General features: G+C 38.3%; 1 protein-coding gene across 2 annotated transcripts in view; it reads left to right on the top strand.

Moving 5' to 3' along the window:
* Positions 1 to 693: 693 nt before the first annotated feature.
* Positions 694 to 23,216, top strand: part of CAPZA2 (capping actin protein of muscle Z-line subunit alpha 2) — a 35,976-nt gene continuing 13,453 nt past the window's right edge. For both annotated transcript variants that reach the window (XM_062583405.1, XM_062583413.1), the window contains exons 1-6: positions 694 to 789; positions 16,970 to 17,033; positions 19,039 to 19,090; positions 19,769 to 19,832; positions 20,330 to 20,536; positions 22,254 to 22,333. In XM_062583405.1, the coding sequence (XP_062439389.1) occupies positions 751 to 789; positions 16,970 to 17,033; positions 19,039 to 19,090; positions 19,769 to 19,832; positions 20,330 to 20,536; positions 22,254 to 22,333 (506 nt within the window). In that variant the 5' untranslated portion in view covers positions 694 to 750. The remainder of the gene's footprint in view (positions 790 to 16,969; positions 17,034 to 19,038; positions 19,091 to 19,768; positions 19,833 to 20,329; positions 20,537 to 22,253; positions 22,334 to 23,216) is intronic.

Below are 23,216 nucleotides of genomic sequence, written 5' to 3'. Positions count from 1 at the left end.
TCCTCTGGTTAACTACATTCATTTTCTTTGCCCAATGCAAGAGTTACCACTATTTTATACAGTCTATTTTACCTTTCTTTGTGTGGGCACTGAACTGAACTTTCTGAAGTTTCTTCCAGCGCACTTCATGAAACTCCAAAATATTCTGCTGTTTGAAACTTGCCCCCACCCAGATTCTCAGCTTTGCTCTCCCCTGCGCTAGGATAGGGAACCCGCAGTAGGCCCGCTGCTGAGCGGATGTGTGAGACCTGGTAGTGCTGCGTTCCGTCCGCCCACGCAGATTTCCAGTGGGCTCATTTAAATGACTCACTTCACGGCTCGGACGAAGCCAGCAGGGGTGGCGCGGCCGCAGGGCACGCCGCGCTTCACGGGCCGACGCTCAGGCGGGCACGGCGCGGCCCCCCTCACCCAGCGCCCGACACGGCGTAGTTTCAGCCCGGGCTGCGCCGACAGCGCAGCAGCGAGCCCGGCGCCCCGCGCCAACCCGCCGCCCGCCTCAGCGCCGCTTCCCGCGGGCGACCCAGCGCCGCGACCCCGCGCAGGGCCGGCGGCGGCGCCTCCACTCCCACGGCCGCATCTGCCGCCCCTTCCCGCCTCCCCCCCAACAGCGCCCGCGCCGGCGCATGCGCAGCGGTGCCGCCTCCCCCGCAGCCGGCGCGGGGGGAGGGAGGCGGGGCCTCGCCCTTCCTGCCTGGGAGGGAGGAGACGGGGGCGGCGGCCGGAGCGGCGCTGTGGGAGCCGGACGGGAAGATGGCGGACCTGGAGGAGCAGCTCTCCGATGAGGAGAAGGTAGGCGCGGGCGGGCGGGATGCTGCTGCGCCGTCGCCGAGCCGGGGTGCTCTCCGGTCCCCGCGAGCCGCGAGGCGGTGGGGCGAGCCCGGCCCTCGCCGTTTGGGGCCGCCGGCGGCCGCGGCGTTTGGTATTTTTAGCTTTGCCTGCGCCCGGGCCTGTCAGTCAGGGGGGCGGGCGGAGGGTCGGCGGGGGCAGGGCCGCGCCGCGCCGCGCCGGGCATCATCCCCCGCCGCTCCTTGTAGGGTGCGAGCTCGGCGGGCTTGAGCCGGGCCCGGCGGGGGCGGCACCCGCTGCGCGGCGGAGGCGGCGGCCGGCCGCGAGGGGAGGGTGACGGGCGGGAGGGAGGGTGAGCGGGGACCGCAGCGAGAGCGGGGGGAAAGCCGCGCCGGGAGCGGCGCCTGCCGCTTCCCCCAGCCCCGCCGCCCCTTCCCCGGCGCCGTGCCGGGGCCCGCTTGCTGCTCTGCCTGCAGCCGGGTTGCGCCCCGGCGCCGGGGCAGGCCCGCTCCGGGTGTCGTCGCCCCCTGCGCACCTCCCGCGGTCTCCGAGAGGAGCTGGGATACAGGAGACTTGGGAGAGGAGGAAGGGGGTGGGGATGGGCAAGGCTCCTCTACTTCCTCTTAAGAGAGGCAGCAGTTGGGGAAGTCTGAGGTCAGGGAGCAGGCGGTTTGTATTAACGAGCTGCGCGCAGCCTCTGCTTGTGGCAGTTGGAAACTTTTTTAAGTTTAAGACAGATCTTCCTGAAAATCTCTCAGAGCGGGGTGTCTTGGAAGACCCCCGATTATCAGTGCTCCGTATATTCTGTTGGACCCAGGCTCATGGCAGCTGGCTGCTCCAGAGCGAGGGTGTGGTAGTTTGTGTAGATGATGGTGCACTGCCCATGTCTTTATGTAATGCACAGCGTCAGTCATCTCTGATAAAAACGTAGATTTCTTTGGCCGTAGAAGCCAAAGAAAGAAGCCGTAGAAGCTGCTGAGATGATTGAAATGTGGGAGACATCAACTTCTCTGAAGTTAGAAGAAAGATGTTTGAAATGTCTGATTGGCAGGTTTTCTGCGTGTTTGAGGTTAACAGGGCCAAGTTTCAGAACAGAAGATGCACTGATGTGTTAACACACATAGCACCAGGATCTCACTATCTCTTCCTGGCAAGAGGCTTTAAAACTCTGTATCCTGCTCTACCTAATTCACATTCAAATACCGCCTTCCCGTTGGTATGAGAAGTTATGTAACCAAGATTATATATATAATGTGTGATAGTCTCTTATTTTGTCCTGTAAGAACAACAAAATAACTAATCCGCTGTGTTGTAGATGGAGGTTATGCTTGAAAAAACTTTGACTAGAAGTCATTTGTGGTGCTGAAAGATAGAGCAGCAGTTTTATTTTTGCCTCTGTATAAGCTGAGAAGTATTACCCATGCTTCTGTGACTGATATGGTTAAGTACTGGAGTTTCTTCTGTCCATTAATTCCAGTTTCTCTTTTCTTGCAAAATGAGCGCATACATTCAAGAGTCTTTCTGCCTCAACGTAAGCAAATGGAATCTGTGCTTTTCCTTGTAGGGTGTTTCAAGATAGGCAAAAGAGATCTTTTTGTCTCCTATGTATTCTTCTAAGTGGGATCTTTCCTACCGCTTGGTCCAGGATTAGCTCAGTGTTTTTGTTGCCTCATTTTAAAAGAGCAGAGGTGCAGTGCTTTCATACCTGTTTTAAAGTTTTAGCAACTCAGAGGCTTTGTGTTTTTCTTTTCTCTTTTTTTCCCCCTTGATCCTGTCAAATGCAACTTTCCTGCTTTTTGTTCTTTTTCTTTCCCTTTTTTCAGTAACACTGTTAATTCCTCTGTCCACTTCAGTCACATATAAGATTGATTGTTCTACATGATTGGAATTTTCCAAGCCTGGCAATCTATTTTATTGGCTAATGAAACAAGGATGGGTAATGCTGCAAACTTTTGCAAAAGCAGGCAAATGTCCATGCAGATCTTGTGATACATAAAGATTTTCAGTTTCCACGAATGAGGTATTTGCCTTAACTTGAATTAATCTGAACATTTAACATGCTCTAGGTGACCCTGCTGAGCGCAGAGATTGGACTAGGTGATCTCCAGAGGTCCCTTCCAACCTTACTGATTCTATGATTTTAGGTGTATAAGATTTAATATATTTATCCATTCTAAAACAAGTGTTCACTGTGTATTGCAGCTCCTACCCAATGTTCAGAAAGTCTAGGGTCCCCAAAGTGTTGTGGACTTGTTTGTTCACATAATCACTAAACTTATTTTGGATAGCCTTTTATTAATCTGTTTGAAGGCACTGGTATCCTGAAGATGTCTGTGGGTGGCTTTGTTTGTTTGCTTTTTTAAAACAGCAGAAGGCTATACCACTTAAAATCTTTAATCATTTTTTGATAGGATCAAACTGAAATCCAAATGATTGTGCACTGTAAGTGGATTAAATAGACAAATACTCAGTCTACAGTAAAACTTTTTTTTTTTTCCTGAAAGTTACCATAATCTTAAGTGGACAGATTTGCCCTCTACTAAGCTATTAAACAACCACTACATAAGGAAAGAAATTTGGAAGAGCATGTTATTACTTCATGTCTTAGAGATCTTGAATGAATTTTCTTCAGTTTGTCTAATTTCTTATGTCTTAATTGACTCTTGTTATGGATGATACAACAAATGTTTTTGAAATTAGAACTCATCTCGCTTCATACGTGTTCAGTCATTCACTTTTACTGAGCTAAAAATGTCTGCTGGATGGCTTTTGAAAAGCATGCTCTTCTCACCCATCCAGCTAGGGCTATAATGTAAATTTAGGAGTAGAGGTAGATAGACAAATGCTCATTCTTCAGCAGGAACAAATCACCCTGTTCCTCTCTACCCTTGTCTCCTGATGATATGAAACAGGCTAATTTTGAGTCTGACTTAGCTGATTTTGGTAGTATAGGTTTTAATAGACACTTAACACAGGTCAAAACTGCTGAAATTTGGAAAGTGAAGAAGGTGAATAAAAATACTAGAACTTCTCCTGTACCAGACTCATAAATAAGACATCAGGTGATCTAGTCACAGCACAAATTCTGAAAGGTCCGAGATTCATGTTTTCCTTAGTGTATAGTCAGTAGTTTTAAGTGCTGTAACAGTAGTAGTTCATCTTGCAGGAGCTATAACTCCTTGTTGCTATATAATAGTTAGTTCTGGATGATAGTATTTTAGTATCAGTTCTATCATAATTCAGGTTTAAAACCTACTGGTGTTGGCATAATTAAGAATACAAAAAAAGGAGCATGAATTGGAATAGTGAAATAAACTGGCAAAAGAGTACTATGGTTCAGATAAAGAAGTTCTAAAAGCAAGGAGTGAGAAGAGGCGGTGTCCAAAACGAATATAATTTTAATGTGTGAGACTAGTGTAACTTCTTTCTAACCCAGTTTTGTTCTTTAGGTTCAAGCTCAGCATAAGAATTTGAAATTTTACTCATCTTTCTAGGTAGTGAGGATAAAGTTGAAAAAGCTTATTTTTTAAATAAACCTAACTGAAATTAAAATTCTGAAGAAATATTTCTGGTAAATAAAACATGTAAGATTTGTGTACAGCAGAAGATTTGAAGTTGAGCCATTGCCAGTCAAGGTTACTGGCTTCAGAACTAGAGATCTTCAGTGCTAAAACCAGTGTCTATGAAACGCAATGTTTTGTAGCTGTTTTATTCACTTAGGTCAATGAAAGTTCAGATGCTTTTAGATAGTTGGTTTTAAAAAAAAAAAGTTTATTTTTTTCACCATTTATAAATAAAAATGAGGTGTGAGAGGTGGAAATCTTGAAGGCCTGACGTTTTAAGGGATACAGCAATGGAAAATCATTGGTTCTGTTCTCTTCCTGTGGCTAATGCATCCTCTCTTAACAAGTCTTGAATGCAAAATCTGTGTATTTATCTAGCGTACTTAAAATAGTTTGGTTAAAGCTTAGTATCTTTTTTTTTTTTAATGTGCTTTGTAGAGAGCAGTATTCGTGGGAGTTATATAGCTGTGTTGATATCAAGACAAAGTCTGAGAAAATCAGGATACCTTCCCGTTTAGGAGAGGAAAGGAGAGAATATAGTAGGAAAGATAACACATCTTCTCCTTCCCCTCATGCAAAATAGTTTTCACATTCTTTAAAAAGCTCAACATGTAAATATGGGAACATGATTTGAAAAAGGAACCACAACTCCCTCAGTAAGGTTATGTCTCAGTAGTTCGAGTTGTTTTAGGGAAGAATTTTGCCTCAGGCAGAGCTTAACAATAGGTCAGCTTGCTGTAATCATACCAAAATTTCTCTTCTGATGAAGAAATAGGGTCTCATTTGCAAAAATGAATCAGCATTGTTTCCAAGTATTTCTTGTGCTATTATGTAACTTTATGACTTAGATTTTTAGATTTGAACCCCTAGTTTAAGTAATAAAGGTCTTGCATCAGCAAACTACACTTTGCAGTGTAGTTTTGTCAGATTGTTCAGAGAAATCTGATGTCTTCTGTGAATCCTTTGAGGTGAAACAGTCTGTGCCAGTAAAATGCATTCTTTTTCATATGTTACTTTTTCTTTTCAAAGGTTAATATGCTGGCAGTAGAACCCATTTCGCAGGTACAAACCACATTTCCAGTGAGGGCGATGCTGATTCAGTTGTTTCTTTAATGCTAACATAAACCTTTTTCCTAAAACTGCTTTAGAGGCATTAGCAGACTTGTGTTGACAAAATTTGTTATTTGCTTAATGCAGGATATAATAAATACGTTCTATCTATATGTTCTGAACAATTAATTTTTGAAAGGATCTGGAATTCTAATTTCTGGAATTATCCTGGATGAGATGTGGAGAGTATAGATGATCAGGAACAGAATATCCTAGAGTGTGAGCAGGATTTGAAAAATCTCTTCTGGATATAATTGCAGTGTAATTTGTAACTTAATATTAAGTTTTGCAAGTACTCGTAATGTATTTCAGTTTTTTTGTAGTTCATTAATATATACTTTAGATAAAGATGTAACTTCGCTAATGTGTCTAGTAGGAGCGCCTTGTGAACCCTCCAGGTCTTGTTATACTTGCATTCAGAATGGAATTGGAAATACTGTAGCAAGTTAAGGTAATAGGTTGAAAATTCTTTAATACTTAAGTGTAAAATAACTTAGTTAATGTTTGAACATATGTTCTGTTTAATTACCACATTTTCATAGCTGTGTTATTGTCAGAGTTAATGTTCTTCCATGAGTAAAACGTAACAGAAGTTGAATGAAGGGAGTTGTTTTTACAAATGGGAGGTTAGGCTTAATGGCTGGGCTTTAAATTTGGCTAACACTTTGAGTCAATTATTTAATAAGGATGAGGAAGTTGGGAGCACTTTCCAGACTGATACAGAATTCAGTCTTAGTATAGCAGTCTTCCCAAGATTTTTATCTACCTAACTGAGGTATGATAGTGTTTTGACTTGGGTTGGAGATAAAGTAATTTAAGACATGCACAAATATGCTTGAGATAGAAGGATAGAACAGAAATCTTAATCATTTTGTCTGCTGGAAAATGACAAAGTAGTGTTCAGTATTGGCTGAAAAATTGGTCATATATTGTATATATGACTGCAAATAGCTTAGTGTATTTGTAGAATCATATGGGCTGGAAGAGACCTCGAAGGTGATCCAGCTGCTACCTGTTCAAAGCAGACCAGCTTAGATCAGGTTGCTTAGGGACCTACCCTTTGAGTTTTGAATATCTCCAAGGATCGGGATCCCACAACTACTCCAAGAAACCTATTCCAATGTTTGATTAACCTCATGGCCAAAATCTTTCCTAATATTTAATTGAAACTTCTCTTGTTACAGCTTGTGTCCATTTCTTCTTGTTCTATCACTGTGCACGTTATTTTTTGACCAGTTTTTTAAAAAAATCATCTGCAGCTTGAAGATGAGTACAAGTGAAACCTTATATTCCAGATTTAATACAGTGAGTGATTTCTAAAACTGCAGTTGATGTTTTCTTTTGTAACAAGCAGTCTGGAGAAAGTAGATATTTATTTGTGCATTATAACTTGTAACTACATCATAAAGTGTTTATAAAACAGCATCACCTGAGCACTATCAGAGGTCCTGTTCTTGTTGTCTTTGTGCTTGCAGAACTCCTGTGAAAGATTGCTACTCAGGAAACCTCATAATTTTAAATAAGATAAACAAAATGAACCAAGAATGGAGAATAGAACAGATTGTTGGCAAATAGAGCAATAGAATCAGAAACAGTGTATGTGACATAGGAGATAAGGTTCCATTGCCCTCCAGAAGATTCATTGGCCTGTAGTTCTGCTGTGAAATACCATCTTCGGTCGATTTTAATGTTGGCAGCTAAAGAGGAATAAGGATAGGAAATCATCCTGCATTGTTTAGCAAAGCAATGTATTTTTCCTCTGATAGCTCTATGTAATACTGAGTTCCAGTATTATGTCCTGAAAAATCCAACTTCTGAAAATGAGGTATAAAAAATGTAAACTGATTAAGAAGAAATGAGAACAATTTTTTTTTCACCATATGAGAATTATTTTACACTTGATCAACAATTTTCTGAATTAGGAAGCATTTTAAATATTTTGCTCTTAATTTGATAACAGGTATTAAAACTTTCAAATTAATAGACAACTTGGAGAGTGTGTAGTAGGTAATATGTAACATTGAGAATCTTAAGAATAAGAAATACAGGGGTGAGGAGAGTGTTCAGTTAAGATGGCATCCTGTTGTATGCCTGTATTAAAGAAATTTTTCACAGAGAAAGCTCTGATCTTGGTTTCTTTTCTCTCCCCACTGCTCTTGAATCCAGGCTTTATGTGCTTGAAATAACTAATCATAAATAACAAACCTGGAACAGTACAAAGGATCGTTTAAAAATTTAGCCTCTGTCATGGAAAATATGCTTTCCAAACATGAACCAAGTTGTTGTTAGGTTATAATAGATGTCATGTGCAAAGACTTTTGGGAGAGACGTGTAGTTGCTGCACCCGAGGAGTCTCTGTTGAGCTGACAGAGTATCTTGATTCTGTAACATGTAAGATATCAGTATTTTTCTTTGTGATTTCTCAGTTAACTGTACCTTATCTCTTATTACCCAAACAAAAGTTAGCACTCTTGGTTTGTACCAAATGTAAAATTTGAGTGCTTTTTCAGTTTTCAGTGAATGACTCTTGGAAGGTTGATACTCTTATGCTTACTCACCAATGTTTATCTGATCTGTGAGTGAAGTGTACAATTGCTTACATTTATAATGGTTTGATGGTTGGTAACATTTAATAAATTTATATCAGACCAATGAATGCATTAGGCCTTCTTCAAATCATCAGGGAGTTATATTTAGCAAAGGTGAGTGGTAGTCTCTAGCTTCCTTTCCAAATCAATATTTTAATTCTTGTATTGGTTAGATATTTTCGAGTTTGACCATATAATAGAATAGGAAGTACTGAAGAATGATTTAGAAAACAATTTGAGATGTCAGCTATTTAAAAATGAATGTATTCTCCTGAGACTTGGACTTAATGCTAATTTATTAGACATCTTCCTTTTTTTTTTTTTTTTTTTTTTTTTTTTTTGATTTCTATTTCCTTTAAATCTAGGAAGTCATTTGGAAGTTAACTGAAAGCACAATGAATGGAAAAGAAAGCTGTTTCTTTTCTGGTTTGGTTATGAATATAAAGTGTTCTTAATCTCTGAAACAACTCTGATACTTTCATATATATGCCTGGGAAAAGGGCTATGTTAGTGACAAAAACCTGAAATAAAAACACTAAAGAAGAGTGTTCTGTATTGCAAATTTGGGATATGTGGTGTCACTAAGTTCTAGAATAGCTTTCGTATATATGTGATTTTCCTGGCTTACTCATTTTTCAGTCAACTATTGACATTTATGGGCTTTCGGAGAAATACAACAGCAGAAAATTAATATACTACAATATATTACGCTTCCTGTATTATAATTATCAGTGAAGTTTTCCCAGAGCTGGGTGGAGAGGAATCTCATGAAGTTTAACAGGGACAGGTGCAGAGTCCTAGGGAGAAATAACCCTAGGCACCGCTGCAGGCTGGAGGCTGACCTGCTGGAAAGCAGCTCTGCAGAGAAGGACCTGGGAGTGCTGGTGAATGACAGGTTGACCATGAGCCAGCAATGTGCCCTTGTGGCCAAGAAGGCCAATGGTCTCCTGGGGTACATTAGGAAGACTGTTGCCAGCAGGTCGAGGGAGGTGATCCTGCCCCTCTACTGAGCCATGGGGAGGCCTCATCTCGAGTACTGTGTCCAGTTCTGGGCTCCCCAGGACAAGAGAGACATGGAGCTACTGGAGAGAGTCCAGCATAGGGCTACGAAGATGATCAGAGGGCTGGAGCATCTGCCCTGTGAGGAACGGCTGCGAGAGCTGGGCCTCTTCAGCCTGGGGAAGAGAAGCCTGAGGGGGGATCTTATCAATGTGTATAAGTACCTGAAGGGAGGGTGTCAAGGGGATGGGGACAAACGCTTTTCAGTTGTCCCATGTGACAGGACAAGAGGCAATGGGCAGAAACTGAACCACAGGAAGTTCCGCCTGACCGTGAGGGGGAATTTCTTCCCTGTGAGAGTGACAAAGCACTGGCACAGGTTGCCCCGAGAGGTTGTGGAGTCTCTTTCTCTGAAGCTGTTCAAGGCCCGTCTGGATGCAACGCTGTCTAACATGCTCTAGGTGACCCTACTTGAGATGCCAGAGATCCCTTCCAACCTTACTGATTCTATGATTCTATGATTCATAGTTTATAGTAATTGATGGTGATGCCAACCTGAAATTCCAGCTTCAGATCTTGATCTTTTAGGATTTGTAAGCAAAACATTTGTTGAGACTTAGTGAAACAGTGACTCAGCTCTTCTATTATGCTTCTGAATTAAAATATTCAAATATTCAAATTGTAGGCATAAAAAGGTGTCAGATCAGATAAAATTGGTAACAAAAGTAAGTCTGTAAAATGACATGGATGAGATTAATCGTCCATATTTTTTTTTTCTAGTTAGTCATGTATGTTACCAAGTAACATACTTTGCCTTCACATTCCTCAATAAAATAACTCTCAAAAATCCCGTTTTTCTCTTCATCCTGCATTTCTCCATCTTAATGATCTGGTATATAAAGTAATTTTAAGGTGTGTACTTTTATATTATTTAGATACACTGCTGTTGAGAGATCGAATGGTCAAAACAACACATTTCAGATCGTTTTTTGAGAATGAGTCTCATTATTCTAATCAATTCAGATAGGGTACAACTGGAAAAATCTCACATTATGTAATACTTTTTTTTATAGTACTAAGTGCAGGTACTTTTAATAAATAGACAAGGATTTAATAGTATATAAAATAGGGTGATCTTTTTTTTTTAAAGAAGGGATTTTTTTTTCAATCCCAAATATGATGGGGTTTTCATCCTCTGGAGTTATTTGGATCATTAGTAGTGTCTCTTCCTTTTCTCTTTATCTTTAGATTTTTATAGAATTTCAAGCTTGTTAAATTGGTTGAGAGAGTATACATTTTATACATATTTAATGCAGCTTCAAACATTAATATGATGTTCAGTTCAACCAAAGCCAGTAGGCATGGAATGTGCCACTCCTTTTGTATGCCACAGAACCACGTTTTTGCTGTGTTTACTTTCTTCGCTATCCAAGAGGCAGAAGTAAATTGAACTAGTATACTTCATTTTTCTGTTGAGCTTGGCAGCAAAGCAGTTGCAAAACAGCTTTCCATATTTCTTCCCTCTCTGCTAGATTCACTGTTTTTGTTCCACATTTGTGTGAGATGCTGCAAATATCAGGCTGCTTCTTAGCCATCCATACCCATGAGCAGGATGAAGTTTCATGAGATGCTGAGAAGACAGTTCACTGTTAACATGGGGTAATCCCTTTTCTAGACATGTTCTCAGTGCTTGTCTCTCCCTTTGAGGGATTGTTCATCTCACTAAACTGGTAGCAGAGAGAGGCAAAAATTGTCTCAAGTTCTGTTGATTAGTGAACTGAGTTGATGGCTATGTTCCTGTCACATTGTACAGCTAGCTGGTTTTAGTTGGGTCAGTTTGCTTCTCTGAATATGCCGTAATTATACAAGCACTGATGATGCAAAGGAGCTTATAGAAATTGGTCACAGGGCTTATTTGGGAGGAATCAGGGACTAATTACTTATGGTGGCAGCAGCAGTGTGGTCCTAGATCAGTTAATGTCATTTGTGGAACACTCCCCACTCTCTTATTTTTAAAAGGTGTATTGTAATTGCTGGTGGAGCATCCTGGGAAGTATCTAACCTAGGAATCTGATGAGCAGCTGGAGCCAATAAGCATGTAGGTCACTGAAGGAACCAGTTACGTTTTTGTAACACTTTACAAACATTGAAGTGTTTGCAAACTCAGCACTTCCATGTTTGCAATATTGACAGATTACTAGGCACTGTATTTTACAAATAATTCCTGAAATGGCTGACGGAACCTTAGACTGTTCCTTGGTGGGCTACATATATGAGTACAAAATGAGTTTTGACTGGCAGCAGATGTCAGAGCAGTTCTACTGTTTGTTAGAAGATAAAGCTGTGTAATGAAAAATAATGGCTCAGCTGAAATCAAAGCATGGTAATTTGAGTCAAACTCAAAATGCAATAAAACTAGAGAAGTCTTTTGTCTAATATTACTCCAGATATTACTAGCAGGATCTCTTGATAACTTGCATGTTATTGTCAGTGATGTGACTATTATCAGCATGTGAATGATAAGGTCTTGAGAGAATTGAGACTTCTCCATCTCATTTGAATTAGTTTAACTGTGTTAGTATTTCTGTGACTGTGGGCTAGTTGTGAGATGACACTGAAGCTGCCTGTAAATGGAATTGAGTGGGTCACAACTAAGCCGTTTGCCTAGCCATCAGTGGAAAGGCTTCCTAGAACCAGTAAGGAGAATTATGGCATGACAACCAGGAATTGCTCTTTACTGTTCCCAGAGCAGAACCAAAGAGCTCCCTTGTGCTAAATGTGGTATCTTGTCTACTTTTTGCCACACACATATGTTATTGACCTGTGAGTGTGAGATTTCTTTTATTACATAAGGGAAGCAGGGATTCTCACAGAAATCCAGAGTATAGGAGGTGATACATAATGCTTTGCTCCTCCTACAACGCTTGCTAAATTCAGTGATAGAAGTACCTGTCAAAAGAAGCTCTTTCTTCCCTTACGATCAGCAACAAAGTTTTCTTGGCGTTCTGGAGTTGAAATGTATTGTGGAGGTCTTCTATTGTATTTTTTTTCAAACTTTGTGCAGTTTTTATGTGACATAGGCTTTTTATGTGTATGTTTTTGTGTTACAAATAAATTATTTCATTTTTATTGCTCTAGAGCAATAAATCTTAATCTGGTATGAGTATACAGGAAGGGTGGGTCTCCCTGCTGCAGTGAGTTCACAGCTGAACTTTAAGTGATCAGGGCAAAGTATGTGGTTTCACAGCGTCATGCTTACCAGCACATTTTTCCTGCACAGTATGGCTGTTGAGGTGTTGTCAGAGTGCCTTACAGACACAGCCATGAATCAGTAAAATGTATTTTAAGCTAAATTTAATTTTTGGCGCCTCTTTATTTTAGTTTAGTTTAGTTTAGTTTTATTTATTTATTTTAGTTTAGGTGTACCTGACTTGATTATCAGGAAGCAGGAGCAGATCTCAAAGCTGAGCTGACACTGTGGTGCGGCCTTGTCAGGCTCCTGCATTTTTTGTGTGTGCTCTTTCGTTACCATATATAGGCATGTGCATTGCAGAAGGTTGGGCTTTTTCTACCAAGGTCAGTTTCCGATTTGCCAGAAACAGGAAGAGTGGTTTGGGGTACTTCAAGGCACGGTGTTTAATGTCTTTAAACTAAAACAAACTTTACAACGTCTCAGTCTGGAAACGATAGACGAGTAGGATCTGTCTGTGTCTGATTGACATGACTTGAGAGACAATCGTATTGCAAAATAAAGGCAAAAGTATGGGAACAAGGCGTATTTGTGGTAGCTGACACCATCCTGTAAATTGCTGCCTCTATGCTTATTTAATCTGGTATCTGCAAATACTACAGTAACTGACTGTAGTTATTTGTTGATAGACCAATTATTGTAATCTCCAGCAGTACAAAATCTGTATAATATCCACCCTGAGAGTATAAAATAACTTGTCCTTTTTTCATCTCTTTTAAGCTTCTCAATGTGAATTAACTTAGCCCTTTTTTTTCACTTCATGAAGTCAAAGTGCTCGTAACTGATGTGAGGGGTAGCATTTGGTTTCATTTAAACTGAGAAGGTGAATCTGGCAGCTCCTACCTGCTGATATCTGACTTGAATTCAAGCATGCAGAGATGACTGTAACAGATCTATATGTGAAAAATGAGTAAAGAAAGTGCCTGCTGTAGGGAATGCTCCCCTTTTGAATGTTTTCAGAAGTCTTTTTGAGAGTAACTTCCTTTCAGCCTGTGCATGGCTTGTGCAGATTGTAAGAAGTTGCGTGAAGTTTCATGAAAAGGTAATAGATTGAGTTTTCATCGTTCAGTGACTTAAATTTTGTAAATGCACAATTCCCTAAGTAGTCTTGTGGTAAGAGCTGTTTGCAAGACTTGATTTTTGTGAACCTTTCATCATCAAATGTTCTGTCAACTTTTGGCAAGCAACTATGCAGACTTTTAACTGAAAACAGTGGCTGTGAATCTAATATTGGAAACTATAGCAATAAAACATTATCTTTAGACTTAAAACACCATCCAAAGTTTTTTTTTTGAGGGGGAGAAAGTAGGGTAGTAAGTTGAGAAACTCATGGTATTTTCTCAGTCTTGGTGTTTGAGTCCTTTTGAAAGGAATACTCAGATGTAACCTGTTTTTCTTTTCTCTCTCTTTTTTTTTTTTTTTAACTGAGACACACCAAGTTTTTGTACTGTGTAGAGAATGTGCAGTACTCTTGAATGAAAAGGTTTTGTCTTTTAGACTTCTAAAGTGCTATCTTGTTTCTCTTTAACTTGTTCAAAACAATTGTTCTAATCAACTTTTAAGTCTCACTCAGTATATTAAATGACCAGTGTTGGTTTCAATTATAATGTACCTGATTGAAATGCTTTCTTTAAATGTTTTTCAGCAAAAATGTCAACTGAGCTGATGGCTTGTTGCTGCCAACAGGGGGAGATCTTCGGCTCGTTGAGGCTCATGAAGGCTTATGCTTTTATACTTCAGTATTAGTCTAGTTTTGGAAAACAGGGAAACCTCCTTTAGAGTATTTTTTACATTGTTCCTTCTGAGATACTTATGCAAAAATTCAGTGGCAATAAAGAAGCCATAAGTAGTTTTCAGTTCATATTTCTTCAGTGAAGATCCTGGATTTGATTTTTATATATGGACTTCTTGTATGTGTGATTTTTGCCAAATATGGTTTTTCAGATAATTTGATTTAACTACTGAGAAAAATAAGTTAAACAGGCTTCACAAAGCCAGTTAGCAAAATGTAAAAAGCATCTTAGCCAACAATCTTTTAAGTTCTGAAGGCATGTTAGTTTTGGCAAGTATGAATATACTTTACGCTTATCTGAAATCTTCAGTAAAGATTTGTGTGATTGTGCATATCTATCATTTTAAAATTGATATCAAAGGTGAATTATTCCGAAAAAAAAAAATCTTATTGAGGAGTTTAATTTACCAGTAAAACATTAATTAAAAACAATGTTTCAGTCAGTCTGTCCTGAGGAAACATCTATTGCTATTGAATTCTTCTGAGTGAGTATTACTCATACTATAGCCAATCTGACCAGTAGGAATGAAAATAGTTCTTAGTGATACCTGAAAAAGAAGTAAATCAATTTTACATTACCAGAACAGGTGAAAATGAAGTATTGTTCAAGTGATAATACAGGCTTTATATCTCACCTTATAAATCTTAGCAGTTTAAAATACACTGACATTTAAAGTGCAAGTTCAGTATCCAAATTCTGCTTAATTTCAAAAGGCCTCTACTTAGCTGCTTCCTAGCCAAGAGCTGATGGACATTTTACTTTAAAACTCAAAATGTTTCTGTAGGTCTTGCTTCTCTGCACTCCCAAAGCTAACCCTACTGAGGCTGGGTTAAGCAGTGTAGTCTGCATTCTGAGGTCAAGTCAAAGCCTAGAAACTTTGTTTCTTCGTCTTAATTTTGAGGACAGAGCTGAGACAGTCCAGTGGTCGTTTTGAAAGTCCTCCTGAGTATCTGCTCATGAGTGTGAAGGCCGGGGCTGCAGTCTGATCCCAGACTCCTTTAACTGGTTATTTGATAAAATGTCCTGGCAAGAGTGTCTCTACCTACATGAGGCTTCTCCTGCATGGATGCCCTAATAGTAGGTTAGCTATTCCTTGTCTTTTGGATTGGTGAACATTGAGCTACTTTGAGTGTCCCGACTTCAGCAGGAGAGACATGGAGTGTGTTCTCGCTTGGGAAAAGTGCATAGACTGCTTGTTGGGGTAATTCTCTAGCTAACACAAATGAGTTTAAACTCCTTCAGATCAAGGAGGCAGTCCGGATCATGCCTCCTGCTTATCTGGGCAAGTGCTCCAATAAGTTGCCATAAAAAATAACATACTTCTACCTTCTCTGTCTCCGTTTTCAGAAAAGAGTAAGCCTGGTGGCATTTATCTCTGTGTAATGCGATTTTGTGTTTACATGCAAAGAGGAGTTCTAGTTTAGGTATCTGGACTGCAGACAGATTTTGTATGCTATTCAAAATGTAGCATTTAATCTAGAAAGAAAGTTAGAGCTTGAGAGCACTTCTGTTTCCGTTAGGTAGCTCTGAGTGGCTTTATGCTGACTTCTTGTGAGCAGGAAGATGTGAGACTAGTCATCTGGGATCTCACTGACGTTTGAATTCTGCTAATAGGGCAGCTAAGCTCTCTCGAGACAGGCTAAGCTTCAGCCTTCTTTCCTGGAGACAGTTGCCTGAAACTTGGGTCTTGCAATGCGTAAACTGACCCTCTCAGTTTTTTTATTCTGTAGAAACATAAATAAAGGTGTTAGAACTGTGATACAGGGAAATACAGTTCAGTAGTATTTGAATAGCTACCTTATATCAAGGATGCTGGAGAGCCTTCAATTTCTCCTCAGCTTAGATAACTGTAAAGTGTTGAGAATAGTAACTTCTGTCAGTTTGAGTTTAAAGTTAGGAAAACAACGTCTTTTTTATACTTGGAGCTTTTATACTGTTAAGAGGAAAAGAAGAATGAATGAAATTAAGTCTGCTGAGTGACATTCCACAAGTAAGGTGATGGTTGAAATGTTTTAAGGCTACTTTGCATCAAAACGTGGCTTTCAGTTCCTTTTGTGGGCATACATGGCTGTGCAGTGAACCAGTTTGGGGAACTGATCTGATAAGAGAAAAATAACCTTTCTAATTTGGCTCACTGTGCAACTGTGTAAGTGTTGGTGCTGGCACAAGGAGGGAGAAAGCCAGGGCAGGTGCAGCTACTTTTAATGTCAGTGCTAGTTTATGCTCTGTCATATGTTCATGAAGTTAGAGCTGAAGGCAGTTGGTCAAGGACTTGCATTAAATTAACTCTCAGATTTTTCAGACCTTTACCTGCTCGTACTGCGCTATTAGGAGGTCTTAGTAGATACTGGTGAAATTACATGCTTTAATGTCTCCACAAGTATTTTAAACCTACTTTAATCTGTGAATTACTGTGCAGCCGCAGACCTTTTAGAAAGTTAGAGCCATAGGATGTGTTGTAAAATCCCAAAGAAGCTTTGAAGTTTGGACATTTCTTGGTCATAGTTTTTGACTCTCTTAGAATCAGTTTGTGGATTCCCAGGCATACATGGGCTAAAAGTTGAAATATACTGTGAACTTGTTGATCCTATTTGTCACGTGAATCTTTTTCTCTTTGCCAGTAATACAAAACATAAGAGTGATGCAGTTCCTCTTTCCACTTCCATCTCATACAGTGTCCTCTATCTTGTTTGAAGAGGTAAAACTTGATGTTCTGTGCTTCTAATGAAGACAGAATAGTTAAACAATGTGAATAAATATTTGAAAAAAATGGGATTTGTGCAATGCATTATCTGGACATTAAAGCTATGTAAAGCATGGTTGATTTGAATAGGAATAAATGCAAGTATATGCAACTACATAATTATTTTTATATTTAAGGTGCGTATAGCAGCAAAATTCATAATTCATGCTCCTCCTGGGGAATTCAATGAGGTATTCAATGGTGAGTATCCAGCTGCTCTGTCCATGCGTTTAAGACATACCCAAAATTGTGTTGAAAATGTTGCTTGCTTACTTCCCTGCATTTCATGCAGCTTATTTTTAGCAACTTATTTGCTTTAAAAGCTATGCAGTTCTGGTTTTGTAGCTTAGCATAATGATCTTTGCGTTTAAATTCTGAGCTGCCTTGTGAATGCAAGAGTAGAAAGATACTGCTTTTCTTAGTAATTTGAGGGTGAGCTTTCTTCTGTTTTTAATTATTCATGAATTAACAGTTTGATTTAGGAGATGTATGTACTCTTTTTCCAACCTTTGGTAGACAGAATTATATCTTACAAGTAAAATTAAATTAACTGAAAATAATTCTTTTTTTAAAGGGAATATCATTACAACTATTTAACCTTGAATATACATAGGACTAATGCTTAAAGTAGCTGTGGGCATTTTATTTGAATATTAATTCTCTCCAAACAATTTTAACTATTAGATTCTAATATTCTGGGCAAGATATTAGCCATACTACATTTTACTCATGTGTGTGTGAGTGTGTATATATATTTTTGTGTGTGTGTGTGTATACATATATATATAAAAAATATATGTATAAGTTAATTTCAAGTTTTATTACAGCTTCTCTCAGTACTTTTTTCTGAACTTTATTTAAGAGCTTCTTTTCTTTAGTTTGTCATATTTGTCTGACACCAAAATACATAGGGTAAAAGGACATATGTTCTGATTCTACTGATCTCTTGAGGAAATAAGTTTAGTGTACTCATTGTAGAGAGTGGGAGGCTGGAGAGAGCTTGAAAATTTTTAAAAATCTAATATGCCTAGAAGTAGTCTGTTCTTCAATTAAACTGTGACCAGCTGATTATTATTTAAGCTTAGTTTGTGATGCATTTCTGAAAAGAACCATTGGTGAGCAGCTCATTAACCCAGTTCTATGAAAGTTAAGATAAATTCTTATAGCAGTACTGATAAATTTAAGTCCTCAAGCTCATTCATAATTGAAACAGTAATGTGTTATAGGCCAAGCAGTTGTAGCTAATGAACATTTGATCATAAATGTCCAACTGAAACCTACTTGTTGGAGTGTTCTAAATATTAAAAGTATTTAATTCAGATTAAAAACAATTTTTTTTCCAAAGAGAAAGCTTTAAACTTACTGCTCAAATTTTTGAGGTTTTTGAATATAGAAAAATACTTCAAATATATCCCATATATATTGATACATATATTTAACTTCTATTATTTGGAAGTCTTCAGAAGAGTTAGAAATGTCATAGCCAGATCTATCAGTCCTTTAACTCTGATCTTCAGAAGTTGAGCATTTTAAATTCATATTTGTAGGTGAACAGGAATTTTTCCTCTCTCCTGCACCTTTTATTTCTTATGTGTAGTTGTGTTAAATTGTAAGGTGGTTGTTATTAAAATAGTGGCTAGTAAATAATAAATATGTAAATAATTTACTGCCTAGCAAATATGAAGACATTTTGAGGATAGTCTTGACTTTATTCTACATTTACGTGTTTCTTATATTGTGCTCTGAGTATTAAGTGTCATCAGGAAACGAGAACAAAAATAGTAGCTAAGAAAATTAAGTACAACACATACTGCAACATTACAGCTGTGAAAATATCGCAACCATTACAGTCAATATCATGTGCTTTTTGAGTAATTTATATCTTTAAAGTGATCTTATTTGAATTTTGTGCTCTTTTCATTTACAACTTTTCTTAACAAATAGTTTGATGGATTCCTGGAGCTGTCACAAAACCTATAAGGTTTGGCTTATATCTGCTTACCAGATTGCATTTTTAAGGGATCCATTTCTGTACTCCTCATTAAGTCATAATTATGAAGTATGAAGCTATAGGTTTCCTATCAAGTAAACCCGTACAGATGTGGTTGGGGAGAGGCGGGTAGGGAGGGGATTGGTTGTTTGTTAATGTGGCTGAATTATTTGTATGAGCTAACTCTACTTTTATGTTGTAAATACCTCCTTCCAGATGTTCGGTTGCTGCTTAATAATGACAATCTTCTCAGGGAAGGAGCAGCCCAGTAAGTACATAAAAGAAAAATGTCTTTCACTAAGACTTCTGTTGCGAGTAAGTGATTTGCTTAAAAAGATGTGTGATTGGCAAGTAAAATTCAGTTATGTGCATTGTCAGTCTTTTAATCAAGGAGAAATTCTTGGCAAAAGGGAAATACAGTAACCTTGTGATTAGGGCAACTGAATTGGAAGTGGGAGACCTGAGTTTTGGAACTGTTTTCTACCTTTTTGGATCTAGTTTTCTATTGTTTGGTACATGTTATAGGCCCTGGACATTGACATCTGTAAAGTTGCTGCTTCCTTACACCCTATTTCTTACGTCAGAACATTAAGCCTACTGCGTTTTCTACCAAAATTAATTTTATCTGTAAGAATGGAGATGACTAGCTTAGCAAGTTGGATCCCTTGTAGAATTCAGGTTTTCTATGTTCTTCCACTTTTCTGTGAGTTACTCTAAAGCTTGGATGTCTGTTTATGTCAGGTTACTTTTGAAGTGAATCTTAGTTTAACAGTTGGAATCTGTAATACGAGCACTGAATGAACCAAGGTGGTTGCAAGATTAAGGGGCTTGCTAGATAATTAAACACTGACATTATTTTTTTGAGAAATCACTGCCTAGGTTTCACAGCAATTAAGAAAAAAGATGTTGCTTGATGCATGTTTTTTGTTTTTTTTCCCTCTTGTAGTGCATTTGCACAGTACAACCTGGACCAGTTTACTCCAGTAAAAATTGACGGTTACGATGAACAGGTATGAATTTAATGAAATACTTGTAATATTCCTTAGGTTGTTAAAGATGTTCTGATATTTAAACATATATCTTGGCAAGAAAATGAGAGGATACACCTCTTCACTGCTAAAGTGTAGAGATTATGGCCATCAAATGGTACCAATTTCATAAGTTAATTATTTAGAGTGCCTAAGTAGCTTTAAATTTTGTTCTGCAGTGTTGTCCTGAAATCTGTTGGACCTGATACAGAACTATATATGCTGTTTGCTCTGTCTTTTGTACTGAAAGACATGAATTTATATATTAAATTTTTGTTTGCGGCAAGAGGGTAGGATTGGGGATTTTTCTGACATGTCAGCCTCCTCTGTTTTTTATGTACAGACTTTGTTTAAAATGAGTCTTTGGTTGGATATGAGTAATTTCAGTCAAATGTAGAATATAATTATATTTGATGGGGTATTTTTTTTTCTTTGTTATTGAATACTTAAGTATTGATAACTAAAATTTTGTAATACAGGTTTTGATAACAGAACATGGTGATTTGGGAAATGGAAAATTTTTGGATCCCAAGAACAAGATTTCCTTCAAATTTGATCACTTAAGAAAGGAGGCTACTGATCCTAGGCCCCATGAAGTCGAAAATGCCATAGAGTCCTGGAGAAATTCAGTTGAGACAGCAATGAAAGCATATGTTAAAGAACACTATCCAAATGGTGTCTGCACGGTAAGTACTAAAATATATAATCACTGTAATATTAATATAGCATAGACTAAAAGAGAACTGTGTTCCCAGATATGACTCTCACTAGTGTTACCACCTTTTATTGTGCTTTTCTGTTCTTCAAGGGAAGTTAAAATTTGCTCTTCAGTTGCTACCAGCGCAGTTGTGTTCTTTTCAAGTATATTGCAAGACTGTAGCATTTTCAAGTCTCTGTCGTCTTATAACAGAAAAGTCACTTAGCTTGTTAATATACTTGTAGTCTTATGCATCAGAGCTGTTTTTAAGAGCAATGCCAGTGTTGCTACTGAGGGTATTTTAAATGCCATTGGTGAAGACTAGGCTCTTGACTTGAGGAACTTGCCATTTTAAAATCTGATTTGTCTAATCTTTCTTTGACTGTCATGAACATCTACAATGTAATTCCTAATACCAAGCAGATGAATATATTACATAATTTCACTTGATTGTACATTCTTCCTTGTGGATAAGAGAAGACATTGCTGTATCACTGAGTCATAAAATGTAAGCAATTTTGCAACAAGAATTTCCTATGGATGTAGTTTCTACAGATAAAAATTTAAACTAGAATTCTAATTTGTACTGAATCAGGAAGATACAGTCAGTTTCAACTCTAAAGAATTAGTCCAGTCAAGAGTTTATACAGGAAATTAGAGAAAGCTTTAGAAGTTTAATACTTTAGCTATTACCAGTAAGTGGTTTCTACAGGTTATGTTTTAGTCCAGTCGCAGTGAAGACTTAAACAAAAATTCTTCAGTTGAGAGGTAAATTTTTTAAGCATTAAGACTTTCTGTAAACTACTGAAGGTTGATCCCATCAACTCTGGCCCCATGGCTGATTACTTTAGAAATTCTTAAGAAAAAAATGCCTGTCTCAGTTTGCTTTACCGACAAAACTGTCAGTAAAGCAAACTGTTCAATAAATAGGAAATGTAGTAGAGAAAAAGCATCTTATTCTTACCACCAGGATCAGTGGGTTCTGATGGCAGCTTAAAATAAAACCTATGACTGTGGATCAAAATAGTACCTTTATGTGCTTTTATGAGCCCTATGACTACTTAAAGTTCAGCAGACTGATCTAATGATAGCTGCCCTGTTCTTTGCATTAACCTGACAGAAAACAAAGCTACTAAAGAAGTGAATACTTATCTGCTGAGTTAACAAGCTGGATTGGAGTCCTGTGCAGTCATATGTGTGCCAGAGCTTCTGTAAAGGAAAACAGATTGCACGTTCAGTTGAGTTCACTTTTAGTATTACTTAGTTTTGGAGGGCAAAACAGAACAAAGGACCAAACCCACCTTTTTATCATCTTTTCACTGGTCTGTAAAGGTGTATATCACCAGTTAAATGCAGAATAGCTAGTATTTGAAATCCATCTGGTAATAAATATTGTCATAGCAGTCATTGTTATGTGTTTAAATTTCCTAGTTGCAGAAAAATGTGAGTTCGCGGTACAAAAAATTCAGATTGTTAATATAATTTGGCCAAGATTGTTGTATTTGAGATTTTCAAATCTTAAATTTTTCTGCTTTGTAACGTACACTTTCTTGTTTAATATATTGATTGTTATGTAAGAATCATAGTGGTTATAAAATTAAATCTTGCTGTTTATTACATATTGGAACTATAATAGGACTGGATATCTCTAAGCAGTTTAAGCAAGACATGCTGAAACTTATACTTTGCTCTCTTTTTTAACTAAGGTATATGGTAAAACAATTGATGGACAGCAGACTATTATTGCATGCATAGAGAGCCATCAGTTCCAAGCAAAAAATTTTTGGTAAGTTTCTGTGTTGATGCAAGTACAGCAAAATGAGTAACTATGCTATTGCCATTACACTCATAATTTTTAGCTCAGAGGAGGACATGCACGTCTTGCATGTGACTTTCAATATTTTCCTCCAAAACTATGTAGAGAACTCTTTCTTTTTAGGAAGCAAAGCAACAAATTGCACAAATTCTGTTCTGCAGAGCTTAGGTACGCTTCCACAAAATTTTCCAACTTTACTTTCCAATACATGTTTCTTATAGCTCTTCATTGAATATTGCTCCAGTCAGTCAACAGTATTCTTAAAGCACTATGCTGGTTTTGTTATGTACCATGACGAGACAAAAAAATGTATATTTTGTAGTCTGTATTGTTTTGTGATGTTGTATGTGCAGTTGTCTGTATCTGTAAAATAACTGTTTTTGTTGATTCATTGCTTTGGCCACACAATAAGAAGTCTGGAGGTTGTTGCCTTGCTTATTTTTCAAGCTGGTCATGGAAACATTCTCTTGCGTAGTTTTGAGAGTATTCTGGATTAATTTAGGTAACCAGTGCAGAAGTGAAGTCTGCTGCAGAACTTTATCTCGGTGTTCTCAATATCCATAGGTTTGTGGGTTTTTCTTTTTTTTTTTTTGCCTTTTAATTCCTTGGGCCGTGGCTCTTCTTAGGGTGATTTCTTAGCTCGCTTCTCTAGTGCTATAATTTGAGTAAGTCAGTGTTTTCACCTAAAAGTGCTTCAATGTAGGAGAAGTGAAAAGGGAGAGTGAGGAACTAGGGAAGAGGAAAGAGGAAAGATAAAGCGGAATAAACGCATCTTCTAAATGCTTATGAGGAAAGCTAGCTAGTGGCTAGTTTTGTTTCCCTCTTCCACTGCCAGGAAAGTGCAAAATGGTCA

Source organism: Rhea pennata, chromosome 1 (genome assembly GCF_028389875.1).
Source record: "Rhea pennata isolate bPtePen1 chromosome 1, bPtePen1.pri, whole genome shotgun sequence".
Classification (NCBI taxonomy): Eukaryota; Metazoa; Chordata; class Aves; order Rheiformes; family Rheidae; genus Rhea; species Rhea pennata.
The sequence above is the reverse complement of the archived record's forward strand: the minus strand, read 5'-3'. Positions and strand labels throughout refer to the sequence as shown.